General features: G+C 50.0%; 1 protein-coding gene across 8 annotated transcripts in view; it reads left to right on the forward strand.

The window, feature by feature from the left end:
• The window catches only part of CCDC88C (coiled-coil domain containing 88C), a 147,753-nt gene that overhangs the window by 54,562 nt on the left and 68,039 nt on the right, over nucleotides 1-25,152 (forward strand). For 7 of the 8 annotated variants that reach the window (XM_009212139.4, XM_017961476.2, XM_021941472.2 and 4 more), the window contains 6 exons: nucleotides 3,530-3,599; nucleotides 19,939-19,997; nucleotides 21,124-21,207; nucleotides 23,551-23,691; nucleotides 24,113-24,297; nucleotides 25,017-25,098. In XM_009212139.4, coding sequence (XP_009210403.2) covers nucleotides 3,530-3,599; nucleotides 19,939-19,997; nucleotides 21,124-21,207; nucleotides 23,551-23,691; nucleotides 24,113-24,297; nucleotides 25,017-25,098 — 621 coding nt within the window. Of the gene's footprint in view, nucleotides 1-3,529; nucleotides 3,600-19,938; nucleotides 19,998-21,123; nucleotides 21,208-22,926; nucleotides 22,952-23,550; nucleotides 23,692-24,112; nucleotides 24,298-25,016; nucleotides 25,099-25,152 lie in introns of those variants that run through there. The other variant, XM_017961474.3, reaches the window with a different exon arrangement.

Consider the following 25,152-nt stretch of genomic DNA (forward strand, 5'->3'; position numbering starts at 1 on the left):
TAATCTCAGCATATTATACCTCCAACAAATGTACTTTTTCAACTCTAGATTTCATGAAATCTGGAAACACAAGTAATTCCAGTGAACATTTAGCATCTGAATTGAGATGTGCTATATGTGTAACATACACACTGATTTCAAAGACTGTATGAAAAAAAGCATGCAAAGGCTGGGCGAGGTGACCCACACCTGTGACCCTAGCACTTTGGGAGGCCGAGGTGGGCGGATTGCGTGAGTCCAGGAGTTCGAGACTAGCCTGGGCAACATGGTGAAACCCCGTCTCTACAAAAATAAAAATAAAAAATAAATAAAATATCTCAGTACATTTTTATGTCAATTATGGGTTGAAATGATTATATTTTGGTTATATTGGCTTAATTAAAGTTGAATATTTTCACCTGTTTCTTTTTACTTTTTTAAAGATGGCTAATAGAACATTTGAATTAATATGTCTCAATTATGTATGTTGCTGGACATCCCTGGCGTTTGAGCCAGTTTTTGCTGGAAATGTGATTGAGGGTCCTTTAAGGGGACCAGTTAATGACTTGGGAGTAGCTCTGGCCATAGGATTATATCTTAGGAGAACCATGGTGTTTTGAAGGGAACAACTCAGAAAGACATTGTGTGTTCCTAAAACGTTATTTCTTAATTGCACAAATGACACATGTTTCTTGTGGGAAAACTAGAAAGGACTGATTAGACAAAATTAAACATCCTGTTTTGGAAGGAGAACACATACATTTTCTAGCAATATTTCCAGCAGTGTTTTGCTTAGATTAACATTCGCATAAAAATAACAATTTGCATTTTTTGCAGTGACCTTCAGATTATTTCAAAAAACAAAACAACAAAACAAGATGATTTCACGTATTGCATCTCGCTTATAAACACGTTCACCCTGGTACAGGGCTGAGCTTGGATAAATGGCAGAAGAAAACAACTAGCCGAGAGTTAGGAAGGGGACTATGGCTGGTTTGCTGGTGATGACATTTTTCTTCCTCGAGTTGACTGGAACACTGGAGTGTGGTGTTTTTTTTCTTTTCTTTTTTTCTTTTTTTTTTTTTTTTTGAGACGTAGTCTTGCTCTGTCACCCAGGCTGGAGTGCAGTGGTGTGATCTAGGCTCACTGCAACCTTTGCTTCCTGGGTTCAAGCGATTCTCCTCCCTCAGCCTCCCAAATAGCTGACATTACAGGCATGCGCCACCACGCCTGGCTAATTTTTGTATTTTTAGTAGAGACGGAATTTTACCATGTTGGCCAGGCTGGTCTCGAACCCCTGACCTCAGGTGATCCACCCACCTTGGCCTCCTACAGTGCTGGATTACAGGCGTGAGCCCCCGTGCCTGGCCTGGAGTGTAGTCGTGAGGCTGGGAGGGAGCTATGTGACGGACAGGCTGATGCTGTTGGGCACCCTCCTTTCACTGAGTGAATTAGCTGGAAAGCAGATTTCACTGATTTTGCTGGTGTGTTTTGCCGGGGGTAGTAGGGCGAGGATGTTGGAACCCTTTGGCGAACTCATGCACTTAAGAGACAATTTTTTCACATTGACTTTTCCCGAGCCCTAAAGGAGGGCTGAGGCGGTTAAACAACTCACACTGTTGTCCAACGCATACAGATACTTACCAGCTGAAACATGTCTGAGAAAGCATTAGCCATCGCTGACGCAGTGACGTGTGACCCTGGATAATGGAGAAATGTGATTTCTAGCATTGAGTGGAGCGGGGCTGGTGTGTTCGGGAGTGGGGTACACCTCACGGTTTAACATCCCCTCCGGCCGTGTGGACAGGAGCCATAGAAAGACAATAAGGAGGGACTCATGCCTCTCCCGGCATGCGGCCTCGGCCGTTCTAATCTGACAGAGATGGTCTGAGATATGCACTCGGGCCATGTGGGTTGTGTAGTTATCCCCCTCTTCTTGAGAGCCAGTTAGCAGCATACTGGATATAGAGATTCCGCATGTTATGCAATAGAGCGACTTATGAAACTAGTTGTGTCTCAACAGAAACACTTTTTAAAGGCCTAAGAGGAGCATTCTTGGTGAAGAATTTCTACAGTGGCCACTTTTAGAATAGTTATGAAACCCACCCTCTTTTTTGTCTTCCGTAAAATTGGATTTTTTTTTTTTTTTTTTTTTTTTTTATAGACAGGGTTTTGCTCTGTCACCCAGCTTGGAGTGCAGTTGTGCAACATCGCTCACTGCAGCCTGGAACTCCTGGGCTCAGGCAATCCCCCTGGGTAGCTGGAACCACAAGGGCTCAGTGCCACACCTAGCTGATTCTTAATTTTTTGTAGATACGAGTTTTTTCTGTGTCGCCCAGGCGTGTCTTGAACTCCAGGCTCAAGCCTCCCACCTCAGCCTCTCAAAGTGCTGGGATTACAGGCGTGTCGACCGTGCCCTGCCAGAATTGGAATTTTAAAATCTCCTTATTTGTGCATCTGGGCACAGAAGACTGATCTGCCCCGAGAAATACTTAGGGGGATGTAAGTGGTATGCTGGGCTGTGAGCCAGCACTCTGACCAGAGCCGGTACCCAGATGAGCAGGGGTGACTGATAGCTGATGCCTGGGTCTTCTTTCCAAGCCCATTGGTGTGAGGGCCAGAAGGCACCACCTCTGGCTGTGCAGAGCAGCTCTGATGTATCCCTCGCTTAGGAAGTCCGTGCTATAAACAAGAGAAGTCTCCTCATTTATAACCTGTACCAAAGACCTGCTTAGTGCTGGATCCTGAACCATCAGATTAGAAAGGCTCAGTAGCATCTCTTTAATCTTTATTCCTTACTGTTATTATTTTCTTTTTTGGAGACGGGATCTCCATCTGTTCCCCAGGCTGGAGTGCAGCGGTGTGATCTCAGCTCACTGCATCCTCGACCACCCAGGTTCAAGCGATTCTTCCACCTCAGCCTCCCAAGTAGCAGGGATCCCAGGCACACACCACTACACCTGGCTAAGAGTGTGTGTGTGTGTGTGTGTGTGTGTGTGTGTGTGTGTGAAGATGGGGTCTTGCTATGTTGCCCAGGCTTAGTCTCAAAATCCTGGTCTCAAGCTATCCTCTTGCCTCAGCCACCCAAAGGGTTGAGACTACAGGCGTTAACCACTGCACCTGGCCTCATTTTTTAATTGCACAAGTCATACAATAAAAATAAGGATATCTTTTAAAAAAGAAACATCATCCTGCTATCTGAGCTTGTCATCTATTGCCTTTTTTTTTCCCGAGGCCTCTCTACCTATGCAGACATAACTTTAGCTTTCATTTTATTTTTTAAATATGCTTTTTCTTTTTTCATAACCCCATTAAATCCTTGTAGACATACTTTTTATTTGCTAACAATCAAGACAGAAATACAGTTAGGCTTTGACTTTCACGTTTGTTTGCATCTTACCTGCTCCTTGCTGTCACTATTAGCACCGTCGTCGTCACCACGGGATGGCTGCACACCCATCCGGGGGCTTCATTACTTGTAATTTACTTAATCCCTCTTTATTTTTGTTCCCAGTTCTTAATGGTATCTTTTCCCCCTTTGTTTCTGCAGGAAGTTCTCCAGCAGCTGATTGTAATGAATTTGCCCAATGTTTTGATGATTGGCAGAGACCCACTATCTGGTGAGTGAAAGCCGCTCCCTTCCCCCCTGCGGTGCCTGGGCAGTGCCATTGGCGTTGGGCAGCTGCTGGCCGTCGAGCTCTGGCTGCCAGCTTGGGCCAGCACAGTGAAAACACATTATCATTTTGCTGAGATTTTAAAGAGTGGGTTCATTACCCTGAGGCATTCAGCCAAGGGCACATTTCTTCCTTAAGATTGAAGCCTCAGCTGGGCGTGGTGGCTCACGCCTGTAATCCCAGCACTTTGGGAGGCTGAGGCGGGCGGATCACAAGGTCAGGAGATGGAGACCACAGTAAAACCCCGTCTCTACTAAAAATACAAAAAATTAGCCGGGCGCGGTGGTGGGTGCCTGTAGTCCCAGCTACTCAGGAGGCTGAGACAGGAGAATGGTGTGAACCCGGGAGGCGGAGCTTGCAGTGAGCCGAGATCGTACCACTGCACTCCAGCCAGGGGGACAGAGCGAGACTCCGTCTCAAAGAAAAAAAAAAAAAGATTGAAGCCTCCCAGGCCGGGCACGGTGGCTCACACCTGTAATCCCAGCACTTTGGGAGGCCGAGGCGGGCGGATCACGAGGTCAAGAGATTGAGACGATCCTGGCTAACACAGTGAAACCCCGTCTCTACTAAAAATACAAAAACAAAATTTAGCTGGGCGTGGTGGTGGGTGCCTGTAGTTCCAGCTACTCGGGAGGCTGAGGCAGGAGAATGGCGTGAACCCGGGAGGCGGAGTTTGCAGTGAGCCGAGATCACGCCACTGCACTCCAGCCTGGGCACAGAGCAAGACTCTGTCTCAAAAAAAAAAAAGAGTGAAGCCTCCCAACCCCTCAGATGTGTGTGTAGAGGCTGGCGAGGCCACTGCCTTGTTGCTCCTGAGAAGATGAGTCTGGGTTTAGGTGCCTGAGTCATACCATCTGGTGGACTCACTTCCTGAGTAAGTGTGGAATCAACTGACACCATCAGGGAGTGTGGTACCTTAGACAGGAGAGTAAGAATCTCTTTAGAGAATGACATCTGTCTTCACTGGGGTCCTGCAAGGCTTCATTCATGCTTGGTGATGGAGCTCATTGATCTGTTTTATGTCTCCCTGCTGGACTCAGCTCTCCTGGTAGTCACAGGTTCTAGGTCCCTGCAGTCTCTGACACTCAGTGTGAGTTTGAAAGTCTCAATGAGGCCCAGCGCAGTGGCTCATTCCTGTAACCCCAAAACTTTGGGAGACTGAGGCAGGAGGATCGCTTGAGCCCAAGAGTTTAAGACCAGCGTGGGCAACATAGTGAGACCTCATCTCTAATTATAAAATGAAAGAAATGAAAGAAAAACCAAATTAAATGTCCTCCTGGCATCTTACAGAAAGTCAGAACTTAATCTCTGCCTGTCAGGTAACTTCCTGGGTGCATTACATGGAGTGATGCCTTGCGTTCCTTTCACCTTTGCGTGTGTTTACCTGCACCCATAGCTCGTGGACAGAAGTCGCAGGCCCCGGGGACAGACTTACTCTCGCTGGCTAGGGCTTCCCTTGTTCTGATGGAGACCTTGTCATCATTTTGGAACCCTAGGTCTGGGGCCTCCTGGAATAGCTGAGGGATCAAGGAACACAGGAAAAGCCGCACCTGTAGGATGGCAATAGACCGTGGATCCTAAACATTAGAGGCGTTTCCAAAAGGGACTCAGGCTTCCCTCTGTTGGCGTCTCCTCACCCTGGCCTCACTGCAGCCTGGCCATCCCCTCTCCTGTCCATATGACAGTAGCTAAAGTGGCCTTGAGACTTCAGAAGAGTTCACTGAGTGACCAGCTGAGGACATAGCTGGTGGGAGAGCAGTCCTCTTTTAGTGCCACCGCCCTGAGAACATCAGCGGCGGCTTCCTTGTTCCGTGGGGGCGCTCCTTCTGGGCTTCAGCTGGCTGAGGTGTCTGCCTTTTGTCTGCATGAGCCAGAAGGAAGAGCTTCCCTGGACCCCTGTTAGTCTTCAGTGCTCTGGCCTGTGGGCACCACCGCCTTACATGGGGACTCTGCAGAGGCCACCCCTGGTCCTCCTGGTGGCCCCTGACGGCAAGCGCCCTCCCCCACTTCACGTGTCAGTAGCAGGGAGCCTTTGGTTCTGCTCACTTGCCAGCTCTGTCATGGGGCCATGTGTGTTCCGGCTTTATTTCACGGCTCCTCCGGAGAAAGGCGGGATGCCAAATGCAGTCCACGCTGGCCACAGCCGTGGGCTCCAGGGTCGGGGGCACTCACATGATTTCTGGTAACTTCAGGGAAGTGGAGCCTGTTTTGCTAAGCAGAACTCTGCCGTCTTCCTGGTTTATTTGGGGCTGGTGTTACGGGGGGAGGTGAGAGCGATGCCTGTAGAGGTTGGCGGTAGCTTACTCCTGTTGTTCCTTCTACCCTGGAGACACTGGAGGAGCAAGAGAGGGGGACAGTGACTCCTTAGCAAGCCCACCCTGTGCTTGCCATTGAACTTGCGTTAAAAGTTGAATGAAAGGCTGAGCGTGGTGGCGAGAGACTAGCTCTACAAAAAATAAAAAAGTTAGCCGGGCATGGTGACACACACTCATAGTCCTAGCTACTTTGGGAGGCTGAGGAAGATGGCTTAAGCCCAGGTGGTCGAGGCTACAGTGAGCCATGATTGTGCCACTGCACTCCAGCCTGGATGACAGGCAAGACTCCATCTTTAATTAGTTAATTAAAATTTGTTTTTAAAGGAATGAAAACGTGCTTCTGTGGTGTGGCTGCGCCCATTTCTGTTTATAGTGAGAGAACTGAGGCTCCGAGGGTGTGGGTGCCATGCCCTTGACCAGTTGGCCTGTAAGCAGAGGGGCTGATTAGAAACCTGCTCTGTCCGCCCCCAAACCTGAGCTGCTTCGTCTGTCACACATGGACATCCATGGGTTAGGTTTAACTGTAGGTGATTGCAATATTCAGCCTTTTTTGACCTATGAAAATGACCATTGTGTATGGTTGAACCCAATATTAAACACATCCTTCTCCCTGCCTTTTCTCACCCCTCCCTTCGGCTCTGATGTCACCTGCATAGCTTGCCCACCTTCCTGCTGGCGCTCCCTCTCTTCTCACCCCTGCAGGTGTCTCCCCTTCCACTGCCATCTGGAAGCCTGTCCTCTCTGCCCCGCTGCCGTCAGGCACCTCCCAACACCACAGAGATTGTCCATGGGCAGAGAACATAGGTCCCCACCTCAGGTCTACTGCCAAACAGAAACATCTGTAAAGATGTGGATGCTGATTTTTTTTAACGGCTTTATTGAGGTATCATTTGCATGCTATAAAATACACCCATCGTAAGTGTATAATTCAGTGATCTTTTTCATAAATATAAAAAGTTGTACAACCCTAACCACAATTCAGTTTTTAGAACGTTAAGGGGAAGCTGGTTTTAGATAGTTGACAGGTGAATTGGATGTCCCTGGGACCCCCATGGTATATAATCAGCCCACGTGAATCAGCTGCTTCCAGCTCTGAAGGCGGAGTTAGAGAAACTGGACAGTGAGCGCCGGGAAAGGGAAGGACGGGAATAACTTACCCATCACCGAGGGCTCAGAGGGCCCCAGGCCGCGCTGACTGACATGCTAGACGGTGGCCTCAGCAGGCTGCACATGGAGGGCAGCGTGTCAGGGCTGGGGGACCGGGAGCTGGGTGCACAGATGAGTAGGTTTGACAGGAGTCCCAGGGTGCTCTGAGAGCAGAGGAGGCTGACAGGGGACATCCACCAGCAGGAAGATGCAGACACCAGTGCTGGGGGCAGAGAGATGGATTTATGAAATAGCATTTTCAGTTTTAAATTGTAAAAATAGATGTGTGAAGCTTTTTTCGTTTCTTTCTAAACAAAGAACAAAGTTGGTGTTTTTTTAAATTTGTATGGTTGCCTAGGGTGGGGTGTGTGTGTGCTTTTTAACTAAATCTGTCCACCTCGTGTGTCAGGGGCTTGCTTTGTACTCTTTTTGGTGGATGCTGACACTGTACTGTTATTTATAACATTTTTTATAGTTTGGGGTAACTTTTCTGTTTTAAGCACATAGCATCACAAGCTCCCAGATTCCAATCCCAACAGAGCATCTGGTCCACCCGCTGTCCCCCAGCACAATGATACTAAAAGACCCTGAGAGTCTACGCATTTGTCCCCTCTCTCTGACCTAAAAAAGGGAGGTGTCACAACTTACAATTTTTCTGTATGTCTCACTTAACCCTCCCTCACCCATCAGACAGAAGGGTGTTCACTCTCTTCCTATCCTGGGTGGAAGTCAAGGACGGTGCAGTGACTATGAAACAGTACTTTGTATACTGAAAATTGCATTTGAAATCTCTCCTCAGCCTGTCCTGGCCCAAACTCCTTACTCGCTTACGCTGTGTCCACCCCTGGGACCGTCTCTGGGTTTCTGCTCTGATGGTGCTGTGGTTTTGCAGCTCACTCTCAGCTGCACCCATGCCCCTGGGGATGGGAGGGTCTGTCTGGTGCCTCACTGCTGTAGTCTCTGCTTCTCCGAGCATGGCCTGGGCTCTGGCTGGGCCCTGCTTGAACCCCACCCTCACTTTTATATGATGGCTCTTAAGCCCGCCCCCGTAGTGAGGCAGGATGCAGGCTTCTGGGGCCAGAGTGCCGTAGAGTGTCCTTTGCTTTGTTTCCCCTCCGCCATCCTTATCCTTCCCTTTTACTCATGTCTGTGCCTTTGCCTGGCATCCTGGGTCTACCCTCAGTGCACCCCCAGAAGCTGAGCTCTCCTCTGCAGCCCTCCTCCCCACCGCCAGCTACCCTGCTTCTGCCTGGCTGCTCCCCAGGCCAGTGTCCTCACCCCTACCCCCTGCAGTCTGCTCCCAGCATGGCAGCCCGAGCAGCCCCCTGCTCAAGTCAGTCGACTGTCACTTTGCAGCCCGCTCTGGGCACTAGGGCCTGTGCGCCTGCCGGTCCCTCTGCCAGCAAACTGTGTAAACACCACCTGTGAGCCCCTGTTCAGTGTGGCCCCACCTGTCTCTCCTGCCACATGCCCCGTCTTCTTTGTCCCGCTCTGCTTTCCCTTCTCCGTACCTTTTGGCACCTGAGAATAGACGATACTGTTCACTTATTTTTTTCCCCCCTGTGGCATTGCATGCTTTTCCCCTGCTAGGGTACACGCTCTCCTGAGAGCAGGAATCCTGGGGTTTTTGTTGCTGTTGTCAGTGCATTCTAATGTCTAGAATGTAGATATTACATACCACCTGGCATGTAGTAGGTGCTCAGTAAATACAGCATCCATGCAGGGGGCCTGCCTTTCTGTCTTCCTCTCTCCTCTCTCCACTTGGCTCCCCCATCAAGCTGGGGCCCCCAACAGGCGTTACCCACTTGCTGTCACAGATAAGAAGGCCAGTTGTCGGTGGTCAGGGTCAAGTGAGATTCATTCTCTGCCCAGTACCGCTTGTCTGCCTCCCCTAGGCCTGAGATGACTCCCTGAAAACCACCTTCAGCATCTTGCCAGCTGCACGGCTATTAAACGTCTTCCGCGGTTACTGATGAGCGTATTCTACGAGAAGCCTGTGAGAAGCAAGAGCTCATGTCTGTGCTGTCTGAGCAGTGAGGGAGGATGCTGGATGGAGCTAGACCAGCTCTGGGGTCCCTCCAGCTCTGGCTTCTCAGCATCTTTCTCGGCAGCCAGGCCTGTCACTGTGCCACACGCACAAATAAAGACTAGATGTGTCTGACGGGAAGCCAGGGTGTTAGCAAATTACTTTCTGCGATGAATCACAGGACAGTTGTGCTGGAGGAGAGCACTGTTTTTTCTTCCAGGGTTTGTATCCAAGTATAATAGTGGTTTCCAGACTTACACATGGCTGATCCCACCGAAGCCATTTAGAATGGAAGAGAACGAGCCTCATAGGTGCAGAAGCCCAGCCCAGAGAGTGGAGGAGCTCGCTCAGAGGCACACGGCGTGGAGGTCTGCATAGGTGAAAGACAGATTTCACACCATAAATTGCACAGATGGTTACTTTTGTGGACAGTCGGCCACTGGTTCCAAGCAAGAGGGTTACCATCACCCGTCTGCCCTGATGTTTCTTACATTCTAAATGCCAAGCAGGATTCCTGGGAGCCCTGGAGGAGCTGCGACTCCATATGCACACCCTACAGGGTCCTACCTGAATACCACTGGAACCTTTGAGAAGAGCCTTGGGGTTTCACTAATTGCTGTTCAGTGGCCTGGCCCTCTGTCCTACGTTTTCTCTCTCTTATGATGGTTACGGAGGGTGCACATTCCAGCAGCAGGGGAAGCACCCTGAAGAAACAGGGTGCTGTGCACACAAAATGCTGTGACCGACCTTCCTTCTCAGCTGAGTGCAGGACTCGGCTCTATCTACTGCACCAGCTGAGGAAGCCAGAAGGCCCGACTTCTGACCTCCCCCAAATACAAGGCTGGAGCACCTTTTCATCCTTCCTCATCTTAGGTGGCTGCCCCTCGGCCAGAGGCTCTCAAAAGGAGCTCAGCCCAGGCCCCTCCTTTAGCTCCCCTCCGCTGGTGAGATGAACAGGCCACCTCAGATCAGGAAGCCCCCAGTCTGTGTTGAGGCAGGAAGGGGAGACAGGGTCCACAGAGACATTTATTCCGGGACAGAAGATGGTACAAGATCGTGCTTCACAGCCAGTGCAAGGGGGCTGATGCGTTCTGCTTGGGCAGGTCAGGAAGGCTTCCTGGAGGAGGCAATATCTGGGCAAGGCCTCAGACAGAGAAAGCGAGGAAAGGTGTTCTAGGTGGAACGAGCTCAGGGGAGTGCAAGTTGCTGGGAGTCCCAGGAGGAGCAGCAAGCCTGGGGCAGGGAGGAGGTCTTCTGTGACAGCTGAGGTTTAGGTTTCATGGGCCAGAGGAAATAGACCTCCTGAAACTCCTTGGAATTTAATATTTAACCCTCTCAGTATTGATTTGCTCTCCTGCCGGTGTGTCCTTGGAGTGCTTTTCAGATCCCATGGAAACCTCTCTCTCGTAGCCCACACGGCACAGCCCTGCCTTCCTTCAGGGGGCCCCCGGGAACTTGTGAGGGCTGGGTGTGCCCGAGGCTTGCTGACCCCCACCCTGGCAACCGAGGCACAGGCTCAGAGTCCGGCTTGTGGGGAGCCGTCCTCCTGCTGAGACTGTGCTTTTAAAACTCAAGAGCCCTGTCTTCCCGGCCCTGCGGCCCTCCCAGTCCTGCCCCCAGCTCCATCCTGCTCACAGTGTGGTGTGGAGGCCAAGGGTCGGCCACTCTGGCTTCAGGAGCCATTCTTGTGTTCTTTTCCCCTACCTCTGTTGGTTTTATTTTATTTCTCCTGGCCATAATTCTCTAATCCTGTGTATAAATGTACGTGTGTGTGTGTGTGTGTGTGTATATAAAATTTTCATATCTGCAAAAAGTTTGGGGCCTTTGAATGGGAGGGAAGAAATAAGAAAAAGAAAACTAATCTTCAGGCATTTTTGATCTAAAATTTCCTCTTTCATCCTTGAGAGAGAAGGTTCAGAAAAGCAACCAAATGCTGTTTCAAACTACCCCATTTCCATCCTGCTGCTTTGCCTCTGTGCTGCTTTTTGGATCCAGAAACGAGGTCTCCAGTCCATGTGCGGTGCTGGGGCACTTGGGCCGGGAGCCGAGGCTTTCCTTTCCCAGGAAGCTGCAGAGTTTGGCTGACACCAAGCCCAGCTGAGCGTCACAGCGCGGCCCACACGCCAGCCTCCGAGCACCCGCGGATCTGCCTGGAGACCAGACTTTGTTAGTAAACTTCCTGGCGATGGCCTGGGCACACAGAGAACGCGCCACTGGCTGCGACAGCCACACCATGGCTTCCAGCAGGCCTGCTCTCTGTGGCCGCCGCCGTCTGCAGAGGAGTGAAGAGATGCTGTTTGTCAAAGGTCTTTATGTTTGAGTTTTCCACCTGGCGGTTGGGAGGGACCCTTTCCCAGAGCATCCCCTGCCTGCCCTAGCTCCTCGCCCCCTCCCAGGGCAAACGCAGGTCTCAGGCTGCAGGCTTGTGGCTGATTCTGCTTTTCTGGTCTTCAGTTGTTTGGTGCTGGGAAATGAATTCGCACTCTCAGCTTCTGCAGCCGTGGCAGGCAGGTGGGGTAGGAGGTCATTTTTGGGGTGAGGGTGCTCTGAGGGGCTGATATTTCAAAGTGTTCTACAAGACCTGGGGGCAGCTGACGTCTGTTGTGCATGGTGGTGCTGGGGTATCTGTGGGGGTGGGACTGACTTGATCCGGGCAGCAGAGAGACACTGGGGTAAAGGGCCACTGGTCGGGGTGCCCCGGGAGGCTCCTGCAACATTCCACACAGGCATGCGGCTTAGCGCCCGCCAGAGTCCACGTTTGATAAATGTGTGTGCCTGGTTATGTTAATGGTGGGGGCACATGTGGTGACAAGAGGATTTCACAGGGGCCGCTCCCCAGAATGTGAGCCCCTGTGTAGAGGCGCCTGCCTCCTTCCCCGTGGGTGGGGACACACATGATGGAGCATCCCCGTGAGCCCACCCACAGGGAACTCTCTACCTCTAGTATTCCTCGGCAGGGCCTGGGAAGTACCCCTGACTGTTATAATAATAAACAGCTCTTCCCGTTGTAAGCTGAGGCCCCAGGAGGGCCCTCAGAGCTGTGCCCGCATGAGTGAGTGTTGGGGTGTGCCTGTGTACTGAGGAGAGACGACAGGGTTGTGTTCGGTGCACTGCTGTTTTCAAATCACTGTGACAGCCTCGTGAGCATCCTTATGAAATAACTGGTTTTTAAGTACAAAACCAGGGAAAGCAGTCAGTGGTTCACACCAGCATATAAGCCAGAAGAAAAGAGAATGTAGAATCAGTAAGCACATGTTTGTGCCATGGAAGAGAGAAACTGAAACTGTTCTCTTTGCTGTTCTAACCCAGGTACTTGATGCTAACAGTTAACCTCACTCAGTCAGCAAATGCTGGTTAACTAACCTGAATGGGATCACAGGGATCAGAAGTGAAACCACATAGCTCCCTGCTTTAGAAGGAAACATAAATAAGTTAGGAGATGGTAGGTGGTGGTGGACCTGGGAACAGATCTTAGTTCTGTGACTCAGCCTTTCTGAGCTACATCCTTCTGTTTCTAAGATGGAGTCATCATACTGTCTTCAGGGGTTTGCTTTCAGAATTAAGTCATGTGGTAGCATGCCGTATATTAAGGTGCAGTGATGGTGGTTTATAGGAGGAAAGGGCAGAGTTACTCTACGGAATACAGTCAGTCCTTCCAGGTTGTGAGGGTTAAACCCTGAGCCTGGCTGGTGATCTGCAGGTCCTGGGCCTCTGTGGTTGTGGGGAGCTGAGTTAGCAAGACAGAGGAGTCAGTTTCACTGCTTTATCTCTGACCCCTATTCATCTGTGGACAGGAATCACTGTGCCTTCAACCCCAGCAAGGGCAGAGGGTATGCAGTTTGGAGCAGGAAGGGCTCCCTCTTCGACAGGGATGCTTGCCTGCCATTGCTTAAATCCCCAGCTTCACACCTCAGTCATCGTTTATACACAACAAGATTTAGTTCATGTGTCCAGAAACCAGAAAGTGTCTGCTGTCTGGGCGTGGTGGCTCACACCTGTAATCCCAACACTTTGGGAGGCCGAGGCGGATGAATCACTTGAAGTCAGGAGTTCGAGACCAGCCTGGCCAATATGGTGAAACCCTGTCTCTACTAAAAAATACAAAAATTAGCCAGGCGTGGTGGTGGGTGCCTGTAGTTCCAGCTACTTGGGAGGCTGAGGCAGGAGAATCGCTTGAACCCAGGAGGTTGAGGTTGCAGTGAGCCGAGATTGCACCACTGCACTCCATCCAGCCTGGGTGACAGAGCGAGACTCTATCTCAAAAAAAAAAAAAAAAGTGTCTTCTGAACACGTGCATGGCTGCATCTTAAAGAACCAAAGAGTGGAGTCAAAAAGGGCTCTCGAGGTTATATACCAGTCATGGAAGGAAGATAGGTTTTGTTCCATGTGTTAACGTCCATTAACTGGTAGTCTGTGGAGTGCTGTGTTCAGAAGGATTCTGAGGCCTAGTTCCGCCCTGAGTCAGAAAGTGCTGTGATTGACTAATCATGTCTGCCGTGGACTCAGGGCTAGCAAGGCGGGGAGTTTTCAAACCATGATATAATGCACATTTTAGAGGATGATGTATTTTAATTGTCCAACTACTTTTCTATCCTCACCTCTGCACTTAGAAACACGTGCTGTCTGGCGGTTTCCCTTCTGTTTTGGAACCTTATGACTGTTAACATCTGCAGCTTTCTATATAGCTTATGTTGGCCTGTCTGTCTGCATTGCGTTTTTGCTAAGATAGGCTGGGGTGAATTTCTTTGTGTCAAGACTCCAGGAAGCAGGTAGTAAGGTAGGTTTTTCGTAGACTCAGCTATTCATTCAGGAAGTCCTGGGAGTCCCCCGGGGGTTCTCCTATACTCCACGGAGTGTAGTTGTGTTAAGTGTGGAGTGTGTCCTGTCTGATGTTTCTCGATCCCCGCCCCCAGTGGTTGCTTGTGACTTTTTTTGGTGTAGAAATCCACGTTGTTTTATAACCTGCCCCCATTTCTCCCTCTGAACACCAGCTCGATAAGTGTAAGCGCAAAGCACTTATAATTTGACAAGCAGTGTGCTCTCTCACCTCGTGGCCTTCGCACATGCTGTTCCCTGGGCCTGGAAAGCCCACACTTGCCTACCCGACAGGTCTGTCTCCTCCTCATCTGTGGAACTCAGCTCAGAGGTTATTCCCTTTAGAATCCTTGCCCGGGGCCTTGCTGCAAATTAGAAGTTCCTTTCGTGGGTTCCCGTAGCACTTACCAGCTTTCAGATTGCTGGTTTGGCTCCCAGCACATAGTAGGTACTTGGCAGGGAGCTGTCTGTAGGTTTGTTTGATCTTGGCCTGCTTGACTGTGTCACTGAGCCAGTCCTACTGGCAAGGACCCAGGAGGGAATCTTCTGCTGTGTTTTGAAACTATTCAAAACCCACAATCTGGTAGATTTGTGGAAATAGCGGTTTTTCTTACGACTGAAATCCTGAAAGAAATTGGGCATCGGCTTCTCATGAGAAATGAGGAAACTTCTGCTCCCCACCCTGGGCACTTTAAAAAAAAAAAATTGTAGGAATCTGTAGGGGTTGGGATCACAGGATGCATTTGTTATAAGCAAATGTTTCTGTTTACTCAGCCTGGTGAGAACGAGCACTGCTCTGCTTCATTTGAATGAGGGCAGAGGTAAATTTCTTAGTAACCTGTTCATCACCAAAGAGTTTATTTTTTTCCTAGGAATATTTTTCTAAACTTAATTCTCTATGTTTAAAGCCTTTTTTCCTCCTGTTACAAACCTTAGCAAACAGGAATCCATGCTTTTCTAACCTGTGCTGTGGGTCAGATTGAGTGTTTTCTTGATGTCTGATGGGTGTTGGGATGAATGAGGGAATGAATGAACTCAAGGTTGTCATGGTGCGTGATCGCAGGGTGCTGAGGGAGTAGAACCCTTTGCTCTGTCACCGAGCAGCCTCAGAGCGTTGTTTTTGCGATGTTGTTGTTTGTTTGTTTGTTTTGGAGACAGGGTCTTGCTCTGTCACCCAGGCTAGACTGCGGTGGCACAGTCAAAGCTCACTTCAGCTTCAACCTCCCAGGTTCAGGCGATCCTCCTACCTCAGCCTCCCAAATAGTGCACCACCAGGCCTGGCTAATTTTTTTTTTTTTTAATTGAAATGGGATCTTGGTTGGGCGCGGTGGCTTACGCCTGTAATCCCAGCACTTTGGGAGGCCAGGGCAAGCAGATCACTTGAGGTCAGGAGTTTGAGACAAGCCTGGCCAACATGGTGAAACCCCATCTCTACTGAAAATACAAAAATTAGCTGGGCATGGTGGCGGGCGCCTGTAATCCCAGCTACTCGGGAGGCTGAGGCAGGAGAATCGCTTGACCTCAGGAGGCAGAGGTTGCAGTGAACTGAGCTTGCACCACTGCACCCCAACCTGGGTAACAGAGTGAGACTCCATCTCAAAAAGAAAGACTGGGCACAGTGGCTCATGCCTGTAATCCCAGCACTTTGGGAGACTGAGATAGGTGGATCACGAGGTCAAGAGATCAAGACCAACCTGTTCAACATGGTGGAACCCCATCTCTACTAAAAATACAAAAATTAGCTGGGTGTGGTAGTGCACACCTGTAGTCCCAGCTACGCAGGAGGCTGAGGCAGGAGAATCGCTTGAACCCGGGAGGCAGAGATTGCAGTGAGCCGAGATCGAGCCACTGCACTCCAGCCTGGCAACGGAGCGAGACTCATCTCAAAAAAGAAAAACAAAAAAGGGAAAAAAAAAAAAAAAAAAAAAAAGGGATGGTGGGGGGTCTCCGTATGTTGCCCAGACTGGTCTTGCACTCCTGGATGTAAGCGATCCTCCTGCCTCAGCCTCCCACAGTGCTGGGATTACACTTGTGGGCCACTTACCTGGCCTCAGAGTGTAGTTTTTGCCCTCCAGTGTGTGAGCAAGGTTTCTGCTCTCTTCCTTGCTCTCAGAACACCATCAGTGAGCTTCTCCAGCCCTTTTCCCCCTTTTAATTTGCTGTTGTAATCTGCTTTGGGCTGGGGAAATGGATCACCAGAGTTGTCTAAATGATTCTACAGTGTGATGTAATTAGTTCCTTTGGGGACTTTGCTGTGAATAGAGTACATAAAGATTTTCTGTGCAAACCCTGACTTCTGTTTAGGCTGATCTCAGACCCTTAAGTGCTTTCTTAGTGTTTCGGCTCCTCTGGTGGGTACAGTACCTGGTGAGTGGCCTTTCAAAAAGTGAGTCTTATTGTAGGAAGACAAGCCAGTGATGGCAGGGAAGGGTCTGTGCCTCTTATATCTAGCATGGGCATGCGATGAGCCCTTGCCAGTGATCTGTGGGCTGACAGAAGGGAAAGGGGGAGGTGGGTGACTTGGGCTGAGCCGGCAAGCGCTGTCAGAAAGACTGATTGGAGGCTTTGTTAACACTCATGTGGGCATTCCCTTTTCTCTCTCTCTCTTTTTTTGAGACAGAGTCTCCCTCTGTCACCCAGGCTGGAGTGTAGTGGAGCGATTTCAGCTTGCTGCAACCTCCACCTCCTGAACAAGTGATTCTCCTGCCTCAACCTCCCAAGTAGCTGGGATTACAGGCGCATGCCACCACGCCTGGCTAATTTTTGTATCTTTAGTAGAGTCGAGGTTTCACCACGTTGGCTAGGCTGGTCTCGAACTCCTTACCTCAAGTGATCCTCCCACCTCGGCCTCCCAAAATGCTGGGATTACAGGCATGAGCCACCGCGCCCAGCCCCTTTTCTCTTCATCGAAACTAAAGTTAAGTGGCTGATGAATAGCTCCATGTTAATAGGGAAGTGAGTCACTGTGGTGATATTTATTCTGTGGATTAGAGTGTCTTGGGCCAAATAAAAGATCTCAAGTAAAAAAAAAAAATAATACTAAGACTTTGAGAATTTTTCCATTTCAAATATTGACGAATCTCTAAACTTACTAGCAAGAGAAGGATTTAACCTTAGAGGATTGTTTTGCAACTCTGAGCCTTTTTCTCAGGCGTGTCCTCCAGAGCAGGAACGTGGCTTTTAGACCCTGTGGCCCAGCCCACCAGTCTCTCCCTGCCCTGCCTTCAGCCTGGGGGGCGGCGTGTGCTTCTGGTTCAGTGAACCCCCAGTTCCCAGTTCTGAGGCTTGACAGTGATAGTGATGTCATTATCTCAAGGAAAGCCAATTTTAGCTATTTCTCAGTCGAGGGGTCTTAGGAAGAGGTCGCATATTCATTCACTACTTGTACTCAGGAATCTGAAATGAACCACAGCATTGGTTCTCAGGACGGTGGTCTGGTTTTTTCATCCCAGCAGTCTTTGATACTTTGGGCCACTGTAGCCTAGTGTGTGAGTTGGTTAAGTCTTTCAAGAGAAGAAAGCTCTTTCTGGCATATCCTTTCTTCCTCAAATACAACAGAATATAACAAAAAAGTCAGAACACATAGATTTTTTTTTTTCTTTTTTTCTTTTCTTTTTTTTTTTTTTTTTTTTAAAACCTGAAAGGGAACGCTGCACATTACCCAGGCCATTTTATAGATGTGGTAACTGAGGCTTGGAGACAGAATATGGCTTGTCTGGGACACACAGTTCCTAGGTGACCAAGCCCGTCGTCTAAGCCCAAGTGTTCTGCTGCTGTTTAAGTGTTTGAGATAGATAAGCAGGTGAAGATGCATTCAGCCTCAAGCACAATCAAAGAGAGCTCAGAATGACGAAACAGGATTTTTGGCCTGATTGACAAAGTTGAGAAAGAGTGGTAGGGTAAATGCTGGTCAAGGGTAGGAAAATGGGAATCACCACATATGTCCCATGGTGAAATGGTAGAGCCTGTCTGCAGGGCAGCTTGTCAATACGAAAAGCTGAAAAAGGGAATACATAAAGAATTAGCTACCATGATATTCTTTTTTTTTTTTTTTTTTTGAGGTGGAGTCTCGCTCTGTTGCCCAGGCTGGAGTGCAGTGGCACGATCTGGGCTCACTGCAAGCTCCGCCTCCCGGGTTCACGCCATTCTCCTGCCTCAGCCTCCCGAGTAGCTGGGACTACAGGCGCCCACCACCTTGCCCGGCTAGTTTTTTTTGTATTCTTTTGAGTAGAGACAGGGTTTCACCATGTTAGCCAGGATGGTCTCGATCCCCTGACCTTGTGATCCACCCGTCTCGGCCTCCCAAAGTGCTGGGATTACAGGCTTGAGCCACCGCACCCGGCCTGCTACCATGATATTCTTTATAACATTGTTTAGATTGACATATTTTAGGGCCGGGCACGGCGGCTCACGTCTGTAATCCCAGCACTTTGGGAGGCCAAGGCGAGCAGATCATGAGGTCAGGAGTTCAAGACCAGCCTGGCCAACATGGTGAAACCCCCATCTCTACTAAAAATACAAAAATAGCAGAGCGTGGTGGCAAGCGCCTGTAATCCCAGCTCCTCAGGAGGCTGAGACAGGAGAATCACTTGAGCCCAGGAGACAGACGTGGAAGTGAGCCAAAATTGTGCCACTTCACTTCAGCCTGGGTGACAGAGTGAGACTCTGTCTCAAAATATATATATATATTTATATATATATTATATATTATATATATTTATATCTATATTATATATTTTTTATATATATTATATATAAAAATTGAACCTCTGGAAGGGGATTGGTTGAGTAAATTAGTGGCCTTGCTTTACAAAGTAAGTATGTAACCATCAAAAAGGTATGGTGGCTCACACCTGTCATCCCAACACTGAGGCGGGAGGATTGCTTGAGCCCAGGAGTTCAAGACCAACCTGGGCAATATTATGAGACCCTGTCTACAAAAAGTACAAAAGTTAGCCAAGTGTGGTGGTGCACACCTGTAGTCTCAGCTACTCGGGAGGCTGAGGTGGAAGGATCACTTGAACCCAGGAGGTGGAAGCTGCAGCGAGCTATGATTGCACCACTACACCCCAACCTGGGCAATAGAGTGGGACCCTGTATCCCCCCCCCAAAAAAAAAGGATGTCTTTATGTTATCTTATGGAATTTACTGTAGAATACTCCAGCCAAACAAACTTACAGAGGGAAGGAGGAGGCAGGTAGAGTGAGAGGTGCAGAATGTTGATCATGTGAGGCTGAGTGTATTGTGGAGATTCGTTATACTGTCCTCCCGGGTCTGTTTGGAAATTTGCATGATAAAAAGGGGAAGGTTGTATACAGCCTTATTTTAGTGTCGACTAGGTATTTCCTGTGGGAGTTGTTCTCTCCCATTGTGTACTTTGCTTACCTGATGCGCTAAAAAGGGATGCTGATGTTACGGTTCATTAATTACCACGGGGAGATATTGATGACATATTTGAATGGAATGGGACCTCAAATAGTTATGTACAGAATTCTCATTTGGTTTAAAAAGTAAATAAGGCGCCGGGCGGGGTGGCTCAAGCCTGTAATCCCAGCACCCTGGGAGGCTGAGGTGGGCGGATCACTTGAGTCCAGGAGTTTGAGACCAGAGATGGGCAAAAACCCATCTCTTCAAAAAATACAAAAATTAGCTAGGCATGGTGGTATATGTCTATAGTCCCAGCTACTAGGGAGGCTGAGGTGAAAAGATCGCTTGAGCCTTGGGAGGTCAAGGCTACAGTGAGCTGTGGGCCTGCCACTGTACTCCAGCCTGGGTGACAGAGTGAGACCCTGTCTCAAAATAAAATAAAAAGTAAATAAAGCCTCACATGGAAGATCGATGGAGTGCGTATACCTAAGTGAATGTCACAGAGTAGAGAGATGATTTTTTTTGTTTATCTGATTTTTTTCCCCCTACAGTAAACATGCCACTGAAATTGTACCAGCAGTTGAGCTGAGTTAAATGTGTTGCTCTCTTGATCTAGGGAAGAGCATGGAGGAAATCAAGAAGGTGCTGCTCCTGGTGCTGGGCTGTGCCGTCCAGGTAGGGATTGGGCAGGGCTGCAGCAGAGGGAGCTCCCCCAGCCTTCTCATACTGGGTTTGTGGGACTGGAACCAGCCCTTAGCTTAGGTGGGAGGATGCGCCTTTCAGTCCAATATGACAGAAGGCCGCTGGGTTCCTAGAAGAAAGCGGCCATTGTTTTAGGTGGCAGCTGTTTCTAGTACCAGGGCACCTTGGGCAGGAGGCGAGATGGGGATCCCTCAGGCCAGGGTACCATTAGCAAATCGTCCCCAGTGTAGGAACTGCTAGAGCAAGGATCTGCAAACTACACCCTGTGGGCCAGATCTGACTTGCTGCCTACATTTGTAAATAAAGTTTTATTGGGCCGAGTGCGGTGGCTCATGCCTGTAGTCTCAGCACTTTGGGAGGCTGAGGTGGGGGAGGATGGCTTGAGGTTGGGAGTTCAAGACCAGCCTGGGCAACATAGTGAGACCTTGTCTTCAGAAAAAAATAGAAAACATTAGCTGGGTATGGTGGTGCATGCCTGCCGGCTACTCAGGAGGCTGAGGCAAGAGGATCACTTGAGTGCAGGAGTTTGAGGCTGCAGTGAGCCATGATCATGCTACTGCACTCCAGCCTGGGTGGCAGCGAGACCCTCTCTCAAATAAAGTTTTATTAGAACACAGCCTTATGCCCGCCTTTACATATTGTCTGTGGCTGTTTTCCCACTACAGCAACAGAGCTGGGTAGTTGTGACAGAGGCCAAATGGCCCACAGAGTCTAAAATATTTACCATCTGGCTTTTTATGCATGAAGTTTGCCACCCCCTGGCTTAAACCAGGTGTTCCCTGTCTTTACGTATTTAAGAATCACCTGGAGAGCTTGTTTAAAACGAAGCGTTCTGTGTTCCACCCTGGTCTTTTCAATCTTGGTGGGGGCTTACGGATGGGAGTTTTAAGAACAAGTTCCCCAGGTGATTCTGATGTAGATGGTCCCAGCAACCAGAGACACATCAGCGTAAGGGCTGGCAGGAGGACAAGAGCGTTCTTAGTTATGAAGAAGCCCGGGGTGGGTGGTTCCTTTTGAAACTGTCATTCTGTGGCCGTGGTGGACTCAGCTTCGCCCTCACTTGAACAGTGCTTCCATTAACACATGTAACCCTCTGCAGTGTGAGAGGAAAGAGGAGTTCATTGAAAGAATCAAACAGCTGGACATTGAGACCCAGGCTGGCATCGTGGCCCATATCCAGGAGGTAGGTGCGTGGCCTCGTGGAGGGCTCAGCTGTGCACTGCTGCGCCTGTGGTAGCCGGGAGGCAAAACTTCTCTATGAGTGGAAACGTTTAAAGAATACATCACCTGTTACGATTTTGCTAATCTTAGGTTTCAGACACCACAGGCACATTGATTCTATTTGGAAAGATAGCCATCAATCAGCCAGCTAAAATAAAATGAGGGTAAAAATAAAAATTAAAAAAAAAAAACACCTCAATCAAGTCGTCTTTTGTCGCCTTCTTTTTGCCTAATATGGTCTCAGACTATTTTTAAGAGCTGTCAAGTGGTTGAGGCTCAGAATTTGATTTACAGGCCCTGAAAATGTATTCTGGCAAATGTCACCCTGCTTTGAATGGTTGATCTTTATAGAGAGAGATTCTCTGCTTCTGTCAGTGACATGGCAGAGACAAGCTGACACCATTTGGGGATCTAAACCAGTGAGTCCCAGAGAGGCTGCCTTGGGAGACTCGGCCCATCCCCAACTCAGGCCCCCAGCGAGAGTTCGGGAGGGCTCTGCATTGAGCATCAGCAGAGTGCAGGAGGAGGAGCCCCTGGCCTTGGAGGCCTGACCTTTCCGGCACTTTGCCATTGACATTGGCAGAGGTGGTATCAGCTAAGGAGGCTGCCACCCTGGGGGGCAGTATCCAGGTGGCAATTTACTTTCCTGACCTCCACTTCCACACTCCTTCCAAAATATGCACTGTGTGCTTTAATTACCTTAGGGGATATGGGTTCAGCAGTCAGTGTCATTGGACAGATGAGATAAATGCATGAAGAAGATTTGCATGCACAGGAACTGGTGTGTGATTGGCAGAGGCAGCTGAGCACAGGACTCCCTGGGTTGATACTGGGGAGAACCTGTGGCTTGGCCTACCAGCTTCCACAGCTGGCTGGGCTGTCAGGCCTGGGCTTCAGAATTCCCTGGTGCTTTTTAAAAATTGGGGTGCTGGGCCCCTTAAGAGACCCACTGAGTCAGACTCAGTGGGAGGAGGGGCATAAGCATTTAAATAAAACCTCAGTAAGTGGCTGTGGTGCAGCCAGGTTGAGCCCCTGAAGCCCAGCCACACCACCCTTTACAGAGGCCCTGAGATGTCCAAGGACTTTCCCCAGCATTGGGTCTGGAGCAGGCCTAGAACCAGCCTCTCCATCCTGTGCCCTTAGGGTGCTCTGAATCATGGGATAAGATTTCTCCTAATTCTCAGATCACCCGTATCCAAACTTATCCTTTTAAGGTGGGGAGAAGTAAGAAGGTAGTGTCTCTTCAAATTTTGAGAAATTGAAGGCCCTTTGTTGACAGGGCCCTGTCTGCTTTTTATTTTATGGGTTTGTCTTTTTTTTAGAGACAGGGTCTCTCCCTGTCACCCGGGCTGGAGTGCAGTGGTGTGATCATAGCTCACTGTAGCCTCAAACTCCTGGCCTCAGGTGGTCCTCCTGCCCCAGCCTCCCAAGTAGCTGGGACCACAGGTGCATGCCACCTCGCCCGGCTAAATTTTACATTTTTTTGTAGAGAATGGGGTCTTACTATGTTGCTCAAGCTGAGTTTGTGTTTTTGTTTTCTCTACCTCTGTTGATTGAATAAAGACTTCTTTGGGTGTGTTTCAGAGTAGATGCCCCGATTTCGTTGTTCTTGTTTTCCTCTTTTGAGGCCCGAGCACTATGGTATCTTCCGAAACGGAGAGGAGGAGAGCTGGAAACAGACGCTGTCTCCTGGGGCAGATCGCGGGGTGTGTGTCGAGAGGCTGTTTCATGTAGACAGAGCCGTGTATCTCCACTGCCTGGCCAGGGAAAGGGGCCCAAAGAGGCTGTCTTCTGTGGCCCGTGGGAATGAGATGCACCCTTCCCTGAAAACTGTTTGATTATGAATAGTTCCAGAAAACAACCCAAGATTGCTTTGTACACAACATTCTGACAAAAGATTAATATTTTTGCTCTGTTTGCATAGATTTTAAGAAGTAACATATAGTCCCTTTCCTCACCCTCTCACCCTGAAGCTTTCTTTCTTTGTGTTCTACATCGATGTAGTTCCAGTGAAGATGTCTTATCCCACGACCTTATAGGGAAACAATTGTAAGGCGTGCTTTCTGGTCCTCTTTGAAAACCAGTGTCCTCTTTGACCCAGTTCTGAAAGCAGAAGTGGTTTGTATGAACAGGGCTGTGCTGAAGGGTTTGGCCGCACTTGCATAGGGCACCCTTTTGCTGGCCACAGTAAATTTGTCACTGAGGGATTAGTAAGGTTGATTGGAAGGAGATGCTGTTTGCAGTGTGAAGGAAGTGGGTGCCCGTCTCTGCCGCCCCTGCACTGCCCTGCCATGTGTGCCCACAGGTGACTCACAACCAAGAGAACGTGTTTGACCTGCAGTGGCTGGAGCTGCCCGACGTGGCTCCGGAGGAGCTGGAGGCCCTCTCGAGGAGCATGGTGCTCCACCTGCGGAGGCTCATCGACCAGCGGGACGAGTGCAGCGAGGTGCGTCCGCGGGGTGGCGGCCCGGGCAGCCTGGGAAGGGGCTCAGGCCCCTTCATCTCCTCTCCCTTCATCTTCAGCCTAGACGCCTCAGTCCTGCTGCTGAGGTTCTGGTCGGGGTGGGACGTGTGTGCTTTCCCTGGTTACGGCCCCTGCAGTGCATGGTCACCTCGGGCCTGTGGGAAGATACAGGGGATCAGGACGCGGAGCTTGGGGCCCCCCTCCTTCGTACATTCCCTTTTGTTTCACTAAATATTTCACCTCTTTTCAAAACCTACGCCAGCCTTCTCCCACCTTCCTCCTGGTTTCTTAGTCTCCGCTGAAATATCTGTCTTTTGGTGGTTTCTTCACCCTGTTCGAGCTCAGGTGTGGTGCTGGTTAACCCCGTTTGTTCTCCTCCGTCCCCCTCCCTGCCCGGCTGCAGCTGATCGTGGACCTCACTCAGGAGCGTGACTACCTGCAGGCGCAGCATCCACCCAGCCCCGTCAAGTCCTCCAGCGCTGACTCCACTCCCAGCCCCACCAGCAGCCTCTCCAGTGAAGACAAGCAGCACCTGGCCGTGGAGCTGGCTGACACCAAGGCCAGGCTGCGGCGCGTCAGGCAGGAGCTGTGAGTCCCCGGCTGCTTCTCCTACCTTTGTGTGTGTTGTTACAGTCGTGTTTCTGGTGTGGCATCGACTCACATGCGTGGTGCTGCCAATGGCACAGCTCTGACATGCGCCCTGGAGTCAGCTGGGGTCTGCCTTGAGCTTACTCTGACCTGGGACCAGCTGCCTCCCCGTCCGAGGCCCGCACTGGAATGGGGGCAGGGGTTCTTCCCGGTGTTCAGGGTTTCTTCAGTCCAGACAGTGCAAGTTGTCCACAGAGGCAGTCTCCAGTCCATGCTCAGCTCCAGCTTGGGGCCGGGACGACCACACCTGGTGTGTTTTCTTGGCTGGAGGGAGGAGGTGCTCCTCCTTCGGTCCAGTCTGGTGAGCCTGTTCTCCCAGGTTTCCTGCAGCTGGTGGATGTCACCTGGCTGGTCACCTGTAGAGCGTGGCCATAGGGTGGTACAGCTGCCGCTGGGGTCTCCTTACCTGCCCCACACACTTGGAAGGAGACCTGAGTAGCAGATGGACATAGTTTAAGGGCCAATGTTGCAAACTTACAAAGAGAAAAGAATTTTGAGTCGGTAACATTTTTGCAGGCCCCATAAGCAGATCGCCTCCCCACCGCCCAAATCCCCGGCGCTTTCCTTTTCCCTCTGGTCTTAGGAAGTGGCGGCCTGCGTCCGGGACTGCTTGTTAAGGAAGCTGCCTCCCACACTCTTTGTCCTTACTGCCTCTGCAGGGAGGATAAGACAGAGCAGCTTGTGGACACCAGACATGAGGTGGACCAGTTGGTGCTGGAACTGCAGAAAGTTAAGCAGGAGGTGAGCTGGGGGCCTGAGCCTGTGTGTCCTGGGGGTGGCAGGGCTGGAGTGTCC

Source organism: Papio anubis, chromosome 7 (assembly GCF_008728515.1).
Source record: "Papio anubis isolate 15944 chromosome 7, Panubis1.0, whole genome shotgun sequence".
NCBI lineage: Eukaryota > Metazoa > Chordata > Mammalia > Primates > Cercopithecidae > Papio > Papio anubis.